Genomic DNA, 12,783 nt, shown 5'->3' with positions numbered 1-12,783 from the left:
CGCAAACTGTGGGGTTAGGATTTGTGGTCCAAGCCCAAAATAATGAATTTGTAGAGCATGGGTGATAGAGCTAAGTTGATTATGGAATTACCAACGGTTGATTACAACCTCCAAGTATAAACCAGCATAAAGATATATGTAAAGACGAAATGAATTGAAGTCCGAAGAGGTTTATAATAAATTGAATAGTGATTATAGTTCTTAGAGCTACAGTAAAACCTTTCTTTCTTTGCTATCGTCTTTCTTTCCCCCTTCTTTATCAGGAGCCCTTCTTCTTTATATAGCATCCTTCCTCATCATCCCCATCGTCCACTTATTCTTCATCTGTGTACCTACTTGAGTATATGTCACGCCATGTATCTTCTTTAGCTTTTTATGAGTGGCGGTAGCTAAAGTTACACTGTTCAAGGGTCTTCTCCACATAAATGCGGCCAGAAAAGTCGCTGCAGTGCATTTAATACGGTGGTAGCAGCTTTTCCTTTAGATATTTCTTCATTCTTATCGTCTCTAAATATACCCAGAGCTTATCTTTATCATTGGGGTTGCTAGGAAGATCATTTGGACCTTCCACACATTTGATTGATCAAGACTATTCGTATCCGAGGAGTAAGACCTCTTCGGATTATACTCCTCCTTCATTTCCAGGTATCTTTCTTCCAGATGGACTCCATCTCAACCGGTTCCTTCTTTTCGGACACACAGTAATCTTCAAATAGGGCCCTAGGCCCACTATGTAAGGTTGGGCTCCCCCCCCCCCTCCCCACACTATTTAGAATTTGAAGAGAGAAGGGTAAAAAGGTGCATATGAGAGGCCAATAACATGTATCCAATGTTTGATACAACCATAAATAAAAAAGTTGGGTTAGTGAAAGCTGGGTGTTAGAATCGTGATTGCACCAAGTGACTATTTATAAGTGTTAGAATTATCTCCTTTTTGCAACAAGTGACACACTCTCTTTAATTATTAATTTAACTTATCTTATTAATTGTCGGAACATTTAATTTAGTTAGAATCTATTAGAAGTTTCAAAAAATTAAAAATTTACCCCAACTAAAATTTTATTTATCTTATTAATTGTTAAGATAGTTTGATTCACATAAAAGTATACTATCTAAAATTTAAGAAATTTAAAATTTTACTCATTTTAAAATTTTATTACCAAAAATTTCAAGAAATTTAAAATAAAAGTTAAGACTTCTTTTAATCTAATTAATGTATTTTAATATAATAAAAATGCACATTATATATTGTCTTTATTCCAAAAAAAAAAAAAAAGCTCTGTGTGTGTGCGTGCGCCGCATGTGTTACTTTAACTATTTTTTGAGCTTCAAGTAACTTGCTAATTATTATGATAGTTTCAATAATATTTATAGAAATATTATTTTTCTTTACATAATTTTTTAAATTTATCCATACATCAATTATTGATAAATTATATTGCACCCATAGCTTGGCAACATCTACGAATGGTAATAGTCTATTGACCTTTTAGGCTTCTTAGTTTAGTATACAAACATAAATTTCAGTTAGTTTAATATAAAGTCTCTTATTTTCAAATAAGAGATTTATAGAGGTCAAAATATGGCCTATATCAAAAATCAATGGGTGTCTTGGCTTGATAATAACAAGTAATCATTATAAAGTAAATATCATAGATTGTAATATTATCATATCTATCAACCAAAAAATAAATAAAAATGGTAATACTCTACTGAGCTTTTACCATATGCGCCATAGATTGTAATATTTTAATATATTTTTTGTACCCTTAACTTAACAACATATAAATAAAATTGTAATACGCTACTGAGCTTTTAAGCTTCTTAGTCTAGTATACAAACGTAAATTTCAAACATTTCAATTAGTAAAAATTTTTGTCGTTAAATAAGAGATTTAAGGTTCAAACATTGTCTATACCAAAAATTAATTAATGTCTTAACTTGATAACAATGATCCATCACCGTTGAAATGGTCGACAGAGAGAGAGAGAGAGAGAGAGAGAGAGAGAGAGAGAGAGAGAGAGAGAGAGAGAGAGGCTAGTATCCAAACACAATCAACTTTCTATCCACGCAGGATGTAGGTTGTATAATTGTACTTGTATCGTATGTGGACTTGAATATTTTCCCTCCATTTTACGAGGCAAAGAAAAAGCTGCTAAACGTAGAGAACATGGGGGCCGTTTTGACTAGAAGAATAAAGTGACCTACATCCCATGTGGTGACTGGTGAGAGAGTAGAAACGGCTTAGCACTCGTCCTTGAATAGTGGACCCCATCACCCATGCATGTGTCCTAAAGAAATGTTAGGAATCAACTTTTGTATATTTTTTTTTAATTAAAAAAAAAAACCAAAATAGAAAATTCAACTCATAATTATGCGATTGGATTTTAGAAATGCATGAATCAGCATACATGTGACCGGGCTTGCTCTTCCTTAGATTATTTTTTTCTTTCCAAGTATGCCGACAGTTATGTTTGAACTTTGAAGAATAGCCTGTCTGTTCCTTGAATAGTCTCTCTCTCTTTCTTGTTTTTAAATTGTCACATTTTTCTTAATCATTAATGAAATTATTATTATTATTACAAAAAGAGATGAAGGTTTGAACTTTTTAATTTTTCAAAGTGTTTCAACCCCGTTATTCATAATAGTTTTTTTAATCATTAAACCGATACACTAATTGATTTTTGGTGTAGATGATAATTAAACTTAGATCTCATGAAAACACCAAAAAATGCTAACCAATTAAGTTACGATGTTTTTTGCTGATTATTGTATGGTTAAACTTAAATGTTAATCTCAAGATTCTTGTAATTTAACTTCTTAATATTTTTAACTGAAAGTATTTAGAATTCAAATCCTCTAACCGTAAATATCGATATATTATAAAAATCAAACATACATTAAGAAATATGGTGGAAAAAAAAAATTCTGCGAAAAAAAAAAAAATAGAAGAAATTTGCGAAAAAAAATTTGTTGCCTAACATATAGGCAAGAAAAATGAAAATCTCACTGGCTATTTTAAGGAAAATTTGTCTTTTATAAAATTTTAGAAGAACCACAAAAGTGACATTAATTAATAGAAAGGTCTATAAAAAAAGGGAAAGCAAACAAGCAAGTCTCTCAGGCACATGCCCTAGGGTCACCTAACTTGCCCATTCTGTTAATGTCATTAAGTTCCCGTACACATTTGTAGTTAGCCCATTTCTTCTTTTTTTTTGGGGTAAAACAAGATATAATATTAAACTAGGAATTTACAAATCTATTACAAAACATGCTAGCTTGATCAAAAGCTAGCAACTTCTCCACCACAGGCGGTGGGTTACAAAAAACAGCAAATTGAGAGCTGGACTGTGCTCCAAGTTTGGCTAACGCATCCGCACATTGATTAGCTTCACGGTAGTTAGCCTATTTCTTTTCTCGAAAAGGAAATTACAAAAAAAAATAATAATAAATAAATCAATAAAATAGAGCAGTAAATAAAAATCGTGCAAACAATCGGAGAGTACGGCGCTCCTCTCCAGAGCCAATTCAAAATTACCCATATGAGATTTTCACTTCTTAAAAGTTAAAGTGATGCAAACCGATAACATGGACTACTTTTGAAAACATTAGATTTCAAAACAATACGTAAAAATTTGAAGAGTATATACTTTTCAAATTTGAATTCTATTGGTACTTTCATATGAAAGTATCAATAGAATTCAAAACAAATTTGCGTGAGATTTGGTGATTGGAAGCAAATTTTAACAAGGATCAAAGTCTATTACCTTCTGACAATGACCTACCTTTGCTTTTCGAGCATTTTTTTTTTTTTAATTAAAAATTCATGTTTACTCTATTTTGCTATTTATGATAATTTTTTATTTTGTTATAACTTTCAATAAAGTAGGGGTAACAAAGTAAGTTCAAACTCATTTGTCCACCCAAATTCACCCACTCTAATTGAACTCAAACCCACCCAATTGTTAGTTGGGTTAAATGGGCATCAATCCAATTAGACCTAGTGATTATTGGGTTTTAACTTAAAACTCATTGAACCCCATTTAACCCAAAAACAATATACCCAAATTCAATCTAGTCCTTTTCATATTAAAAAAAAAAAAAAAAAAACCAAGCGCTCAGACAAAATTAGACTCTAATTTTCTTATTTTTGTTTCCCTAACTTTCTTGGCAACCAAACGCATTCCAATTTCGTTAATATCTTTAACAAAAGCATTAAAAGAGAGCTCCTAGACTGCCATTTTCACTCACACTTCTTCTTCTTCTTCTTCTTCTTCTTCTTCTTCTCACACTCTCTCTACCTCTACTACTTCACTTCGTCTCCAACTCAGAGCTCCGATCCTTCTTGAATTCAAGAAAGGGATCCACAGCGACCCCAACGATGCCGTTTCTTCTTGGGACTCGGCTACCGTTGCATCGTTGAACGCCAATGATTGTCCCTCCGCCTGGCACGGCGTCTTCTGCGAAGGTGATGACAACGCAAACTCTAGCAATGTCATCGTTATCATCCTTGAAGGTCTCACACTTGCCAGTGAGTTGAAGTTTCACGCTCTCACTGAACTCAAAGTGCTCAGAAACCTTAGCCTTACCGGAAACAACTTCATCGGCCAGGTTGAGCTGGTTCTCGACACGATCACTACTTTGCAGCATTTGGATCTATCCAGTAACAGCTTCTATGATCTGATGCCGGCCCTGATTAACAATCTCTGGGGATTGAATTACTTGAATTTCTCTCAAAACAACTTCTATAATGGGTTTCCGATCAGAATTCGAAACTTATAGCAATTGAAAGCGTTGGATATGCACAAAAATGGTCTATGGGGTGACATTGCCAAGTTGGAATCCAATTTTCAAAATTCATTTCCTTATTTTTCTAAATTTTCTCGACAACCAAATGGTGGACCACTTGGTTTCTTATCTTATTCCCCTATTTTTCTGTCTCTGAGCTGTTACTATGTTTATGGGCATTTTGATAATTTTGATAATTGAGTAATTAGGTGGGTTGGGGTTTACTCATTATAATTGGGTTGGGTTTGGGTTTGGGTTAGAAGCAATTAGTTAAATGAGTTTTAATAGGTGAATGGGTTTTATATACCCAACCCAATTATGCCCACCCCAAACCCACCCATTTGACACCCATACAATAAAGTTAAAATAAGTTCTTATATGTTTTGGGACACTTCCTACTCTATGGAATTTGATTTTGTAATTTTTCCGATTTTGCTTTTTTAGCTTTTTTTTTTTTTTTTATATATATATATATATATATCACAACCTAAAAAGAAATTCAAAATTTCATTAATAAAAATTTTATAGAGATTTTTTTTTCAGGTGAATTATAAATCTTTCATTGTAAATTCCAAAAACCTCTGATAGATTTAAAAGTTATTTATTAAAACAAACGTATTTTATCTCGTGTCATAAAACCATAAAAACAACTCATCAAAGTTGAAATGGTTCTTGTATTTTCATAATTATAAATACATACTAAGAGTACTATCAATATTTATACAAAATAATAAAAGACAGGTTCAAGTTACACCTAGTGTAACTTCATAAGAGTTATACCTTTTATGGACCATTGATTATTATTAGATATAAGGGTCAAAAAACACTCATAGTAATGTCATTATTACTCACTAGAAATTAGTGATTTAGGCATTAACTCTTATTATTAAAGGGGAAAAAAAATCCCAGAGCATTAACTCTCTCTTTTTTTGTTCCATATCATCATCTTGTTGATATAAATATTGTTGATATCATCTTGTTGATAGTATTAGAGGCTTTTCATTATGCAAAAATGGTCCAAAGATTACTCACTTATTTTTTGCAGATGATAGCTTATTATTTTGCCGTACAAGGAGGGAAGATTTACAAGCTATCCAAAACATCCTAACTAGTTATGAGCATGCATCCAACCAAAAAATAAACCGAGAAAAGACAACACTTTTCTTTAGTAAAGCGGTGTCCGATGATATGAAGGGAGAAATTGTTAATTTCCTACAGGTCCCAGAAATAAAGGAGTATGAGAAATACCTTGGGTTGCTCCCAGTTGTGGGAAAAAATGAAAAGGCGAGCCTTAATTACATCAAGGAAAGGGTGTGGATAAAACTTCAAGGTTGGAAGGAAAAGCTTCTTTCTCAAGCGGGGAGAGAAGTCTTACTAAAGGCGGTGGTTCAAGCGATACCTACTTTCGCAATGAGTTGCTTCAAATTACCGGTGGGTTTATGCAAAGAGATTGAAATGCAAATAAGAAAATTTTGGTGGGGCGAGCATGGTGGTGAAAGGAAAATCCATTGGCAAAATTGGGAGATACTTTGTAAATCGAAATTTGAGGGAGGGACGAGATTCAAGGATTTGGTTAGATTTAATGAGGCTATGTTGGCTAAACAAATTTGGAGACTACAAATTAACAGGTCCTCCTTACTATACAAGGTGTTCAGCACTAAGTACTTCCCTTTAGGATCAGTGTTTGAAGCAAGAAGCTCCACGGGGTCATTTGCTTGGCATAGTTTGCTCAAAGCCAGGCATGTCATTGAAAAAGGGATGATGTGGAGAGTTGGTGATGGCACACAGATTCGGGTTTTCCATGATAAATGGATCCCTGGATGTTTTTCAACTGGAGTTGTACCACGCACACCAGGATTGGAGGATGATTCTACCGTTTCTTCATTCATAGACCAATCTATAAAAGAATGGGATGGGCAGCTGATTGATCTTAAAGTTGCACCCTTTATGGCTCAGAAAATAAAAGCCATTCCACTATGTAGATTGACGATAAGGGACTGCCTAGTTTGGCCGCGAACTAGGGACGGAAACTACTTAGTAAAGACGGGATATCAACTGTTGGAAGAGTTAGAAAACAGAGAGGGAGCATCAGGGTCAAACAATAACAACCTGAGAAGTTTCTGGAAGGGAGTTTGGAAGATGCGAATTCCTAATAAAATAAAAAATTTCTGTTGGCGAGCTTGCACTGAGTCACTTCCAACTTTGGCAAACTTAAATTGGCGTAATGTAATCACCTCTCCTCTGTGCAGCAATTGTGGGAAGGACATCGAAACCGCACTACATGCACTATGGGAATGTGACAAAATACAGGTTTGTTAGGGTCGTGTTTTTAATAAGATACAAAGACTTCAGCTACGCTTGGGCTTTTTCAAGGAACTGGTGTCCGTCATGGAACAATCTGAGGAAGGCCTGGAACTGTTCACGATAGTGGCATGGTATCAGGGGCGGAGCCACATAGTGGCTTGGGGGGCCGTGGCCCCTGCAAAAATTTTTTTTCCCATTAGACTAGGAAGAACAAATAACTAGGCCCCCCAACATTACACAGCCGGCCCCCCCTACCCATTTCTCACCCATTTCCCAGCCCCCAATCAAAAATTAGAAACACCTCAAATTAAAAAAATATATATATATATATATATATATATATCTGTTCTACATTTAAGCAAAAAAAAAAAAAAATTGAACTAAAATCTGAAAAAAAAAATAAAAAAAATGGTAACAGAGCCCACGGCGAGCCCAAGCTCGCTCACGGCAAGCCCATAGATTCTCAACCCAAAAAAAAAAAATACAGAAAATCAGAAACGAACCCATCACATCGCTGGCAGAGAGTTGAAACCCATTACGTCGCTGGCAGTTTGGCAGAGGTAGAGAAATCAAACTCTAATACTAAAGCACATCAAACTCCAGCAAACACAACACAAACTCCAGCAAACACAAACTCCAGCAAACCAAACACAGAGTGTTTATCAAAAAAAAAAAAAAAACCCCAATACACAAACCAAAACCAAACCCGGAACCCCACCAAACCAAACCCACTAACCCACGGTCACGTCACCGTCGTCGTTGCCGCGGCTCGCTCGTCATCGTTGTCGTGCTCGCCCGGTTGCCCCTCATCGCAGATCACCTCATCGAGTCATCGGAGATCGCAGATATCGTTCTGCCTCCGCTCCGGAACTCCAGTGCAGTGGTGCTCATTGGGCCGTTAGCAGTTGCTCCCTCCGCTTTGGCAATCCGGCCCTCAAGGTTTCTCTCTGACTCTCTCTCATCTCAGTCTCTCTCTGACTCTCTCTTTATCTCACTCTCACTGAATGAAAAAAAATGAATTATGAAGGACTGAAGGGAAGGAGGCTCTTTATTCTTGTCTTTAATAGCCTGATCCACATCTCGGTAAGTCCCTCTCTCTCTTTTGAACTGTAACTCTCTCATTGGCTGGGTTTTATTTTTTTCCCTTTTTTATCTTTTTAAATGTGGCTTTATCTTATCCGGTCAGTGACTTTTTTCCCTGTTTTTGTCTTTTTAAATGTGACTTTATTTTATTCCTTTTTGTTGGTCAGTGACTTAGTTTGTTGGTATTTGGTGAAATATTGATTGTTATTTAGTGTAACGTGTGTTGTAATTTGTGATTGGCATTGTGAAATTTTCTGATTGCAGCTGGCTATTGTGATTGGATTTGGGACGCATGTTGTGCTTGTCTATTGAGTGAGGTGGGAAAGGGGTAGATGGGCTATGGGCACATGGGCTAAACAATATAACAAATTAAAGCAGTATAATTAATGGCAAATAAATTAAAGTAATATAGTTTATTGTTAAATTAAATAATAATAATTAAAACTATATAATTAAATTAACCAATATATTATAAAAGACAAATTAATTAAATCATTTTTGTTTTTTTTAGGGGTTATTATTAATTAAAGTTGTATTAAAAATGGGCTGACTATTTAAATTATAGTGAAAATTTTGTTTTTTTCTTGAGTATGAATAACATTCATATAACTAAGTAAAAATTTCTAATTAAATTTTTTTTTTAAATTCTTTTTAGGTTAATTTTTGAGTCATATTCTTAAAGTTAAAAGAATTATGAGCAAACGAAAAACAATTGATGCATTCTTTAAGAAAAAAGATGCTAGCAATTCAGAAATTAGGACACCTGTGGCTGTAGAAACAAATCTTAATACTTCAATACCTGATGAACACCCCTCCAAATGTCCAAAACTTCAATTTGAAGAGATAGATCATGATCCAGGATCACGTAAACAAATATGTGAATTTCCTATCAACCAACAAGATAAAATCCGACGAGCTTATCTCAAAGAAGGTCCATATCAACCTGAAAATATAGACTATCCATACAATAATGATACTCATCATCGTCGATTTCAACCTTCATGGTTTGGTTCACATAAGGATTGGTTGGAATACTCACCTTCAATGGATACGATATATTGTCTACCTTGCTACCTTTTTAGTAAGAAACCAATACGTCGTCCCGAATCAAATGTATTCATTTCACGAGGTTTTAATAATTGGAAAAAGGTGAAAGATGGAATGAATTGTCCTTTAATTCGTCATGAAGGGAAAGAACCAAACTCCCCACATAAAATTGCTATGAAATGTTGCGAGAATTTAAAGAATCATTCACGGCATATTGACAAGCTGATTGAGAAACAAACGTCAAAAGAATTAGAGAATAATCGGTTGCGGCTCAAAACCTCAGTAGAGTGTGCTCGATGGCTAGCATTCCAAGCTTGTGATTTTAGAGGTCATGATGAAAGCCTTGATTCAAAAAATAGAGGTAATTTTATTGAATTGATAAAATTCACATCAACTTTCAATGACAAAGTAGCTAGTATTGTCTTAGAAAATGCACCAGGAAATGCCAAATATATATCACCCACAATTCAAAAGGAGATTTTGCATATTCTTGCTAGTAATGTGTGAAATGCTATTCGTGAAGAAATTAGAGATGCAAAATTTTGCATTCTTGTTGATGAAGCTCGGGATGAGTCGAAGAGAGAGCAAATGGCCATCATTTTGAGGTTTGTTGATAAAGAAGGTTTCATTAAAGAGCGTTTCTTTCATGTTGTGCATGTTAGAGATACTACTGCATTGACTTCAAAGAATGAGATATGTGCTGTCCTTTCTCATTACAACCTCCACATTGAAAATATTCGAGGTCAAGGATATGATGGGGCTAGTAACATGCGTGGTGAATGAAATGGATTACAAGCTCTTTTTTTTAAAGAGTGCCTATATGCTTATTATGTACACTGTATGGCTCATAGGTTGCAATTAGCTCTAGTTACAGCATCTAGAGAAGTAAAAGATGTTCATCAGTTCTTTGATCATTTGGTTAATATTATCAATATTGTTGTTGGTTCTAGTAAGCGTAATGATGAATTGCAACATGCTCAAGTAGAACAAGTTGAGAATATGATTGCTTCTAATGAAAATGAGACTGGAAGAGGTGCAAACCAGATTGGTACTTTGCAACGAGCTGGAGATACTAGGTGGGGATCTCATTTTCAATCTATTTGTAGTTTGATTAACATGTTTGATGCTACTTGCAAAGTTATCAACACTATCTCTGAGGAAGGGGCTAACTATAAACAACACGGTGATGCCGAGGGAGCTTATCAAGTATTAACATCATTTGAATTTATTTTAATCTTGCATTTGATGAAAGAGATAATGGGAATTACTAATGTTCTTTGTCAAGCTTTGCAACAACGTTCTCAAGACCTTTAAAATGCCATGCATTTAGTTTCAACTACAAAATCACTTATTCAAAAGTTGAGAGATGATGGATGGGAGCCTTTACTTGCTAGTGTTATAGCATTTTGTGAGCAACATGAAATTGATATTCCTGATATGAATGCTCGTTATACTAAAGGTCGAGGTAGATATCGTCGTCAAGATGAAAATTTAACAATGGAACATCATTTTAAAATTTGCATATTTACAGTTGCAATAGACTTTCAATTGCAAGAATTAAAAAGCAGATTTTGTGAGCTAACAACAGAACTTGTCATTCTTAGTTCAGCTTTAAATCCCAAGGATGCTTTTAGATTATTCAAAATTGTTCATATATACAATTTAGTTAAGAAATATTATCCTCAAGATTTTACTGAACATGAACAAGAACTTTTGGAGTCTCAATTGCAACATTATGAGCTTGATGTGATAAAACATCCAGATTTTCAGAATATGAGTACAATTTTCCAGCTATGTAGGGGATTAAAAATTTCAGGAAAGTCTAATATCTATTTTTTGATTGATAGACTTATTCATTTTATGTTAACTCTTCCAGTTTCTACAGCAACTACAGAACGAGCTTTCTCAGCTATGAAGTTGTTAAAAACAAGACTTCGCAATAGAATGGAGGATGAGTTTTTGGCAGATAATATGATAGTTTATATAGAGAAGGAAATTGTAGGGAATTTCACTATGGAGATGATAATGGAAGAATTTTATTCCATGAAAAATCGTCGTCGGGCATGATTTGATCTGGTTAATGACCCGACCTGACTTGAATAATGTTGTGTGATTTTTAATGAGAGATTTACTGAGGCTTAGTCCATGGAGCAGAGACTTGGGCAGACAAAATTTTTTTGGCCCGTTTTATAGCCCATTGTGAATCCTGTGCGCAGGATATAAAAGCCTTTTTTTTTTGTGATTAGGGTTTTGTCTTGTTGTTGTTTTTAAGAAAGAAAAACACTGTAGCCGCATATTGTAATTTTTTTTTATAATAGTGAAATCCCTGCAACTCCGTGGACGTAGGCAAATTGCCGAACCACGTAAATACTATCTTGTGTGTGTGATTGTTTTTCTTTTGGCGTTTTGTTTTCTCTATTTTTTTGTTTCTCACAGGTTTGGAATTTCAGTTGAATTCCCAACATGTTCAAGTATATGATGATATATGAAAGTTGATAATTTTGTATCCAATAGACTTAAGACTTATATTTAGTACATTTATGTTACAACCCGGCCCCCCTATGTATTTATTACTGGCTATGCCCCTGCATGGTATATTTGGTGCAGACGAAATAAGTGCCATTTTAATGAGCAAAGCTTGGCACCTGAGAAGATATTGGATGCGACAGTATCTGCTCTTAAGGAATTCCAATTCAAACTTGAGAACAGACCGTGAAAATAAAGCCACAGCCCCAACGCTGGTCTCCACCTAAACCTGGAATGTACAAAGTTAACTATGACGGGGCATACTTTGCAGAGGAAGAAGAAGCTGGAATTGCTGTCATAGTGAGAAACGAACTGGGGCAGGTGATGGCGTCCCTAGCAAAGAAGATAATAATGCCTTCAATAGTGGAAGTTCTTGAGGCGATGGCAACAAGGAGGGCAATGATCTTCATGGGGGAATTGGGTTTGCATCGGGCCATTTTTGAAGGTGATTTGTAGATTGTTGTGAAGGCATTAGTAGAGGGCTGCCCAGACCGGTCTAGCATTGGGCACATTGTAAAAGACTGTAAGTCTTTAATGGGTTCTTTTCAAGCCTGTTCTTTCTCTCATGTGAGGCGGCAGAGTAATGGAGTTGCTCGTGCTTTAGCTAGAAGAGCAAGAAAGTCCTCACCTTTATCTGTTTGGATGGAATCCGTTCCACCAGACATTTCTTATTTAGTGTATGTTGATGTAACAACATAAATCTTCATATTTCAATAAAATGGATCGATACTTTTTCTCAATATATATATATATATATGTTGTTACCCTTTCTCTGTAACATCCTATGCTTGAGTTCACATCATATATCTACTCATATTGTGTTCGTCATTTTCACCATCTTTTTGCGCTTGTGACTGTCTATTTTCATTCGCATGTGGCCATAAGTATTGCATTACTTTGACCTGTGTGAGTAATCGTAGTTTTTGTAATTTAAGAGATCAGAAAAAGATATTCAATATCATTGAAATGAAATCCAGTAAAAAGAGATTGCATCCTTTCCTCGTTTTGGGTTCTCCTTTGAATCAAAATTTCGCT

At 34.9% G+C, this 12,783-nt stretch overlaps 1 protein-coding gene across 1 annotated transcript; it reads left to right on the top strand.

The window, feature by feature from the left end:
* The first annotated feature begins 8,868 nt into the window (after window positions 1-8,868).
* Window positions 8,869-10,005, top strand: LOC136070120 (uncharacterized). Its single transcript, XM_065779551.1, has 2 exons — window positions 8,869-9,583; window positions 9,746-10,005. Exons 1-2 carry the CDS (start codon window positions 8,869-8,871, stop codon window positions 10,003-10,005), a joined length of 975 nt encoding a protein of 324 aa, XP_065635623.1.
* The last annotated feature ends 2,778 nt before the right edge of the window (window positions 10,006-12,783 follow it).

This window comes from Quercus suber, unplaced genomic scaffold (assembly GCF_002906115.3).
Source record: "Quercus suber isolate HL8 unplaced genomic scaffold, Cork oak 2.0 scaffold_211, whole genome shotgun sequence".
NCBI classification, from domain to species: domain Eukaryota; kingdom Viridiplantae; phylum Streptophyta; class Magnoliopsida; order Fagales; family Fagaceae; genus Quercus; species Quercus suber.
Note: the sequence above shows the minus strand (reverse complement) of the source record. Positions and strands in the feature narration are given on the sequence as shown.

Excerpts from the sequence above, each read along its gene's own strand:
- LOC136070120 (XM_065779551.1), top strand. The coding sequence starts at position 8,869 with ATGAGCAAACGAAAAACAATTGATGCATTCTTTAAGAAAAAAGATGCT. Across the intron at positions 9,584-9,745 it reads CCTTGATTCAAAAAATAGAG|AAATTAGAGATGCAAAATTT; the intron begins GTAATTTTATTG and ends CTATTCGTGAAG.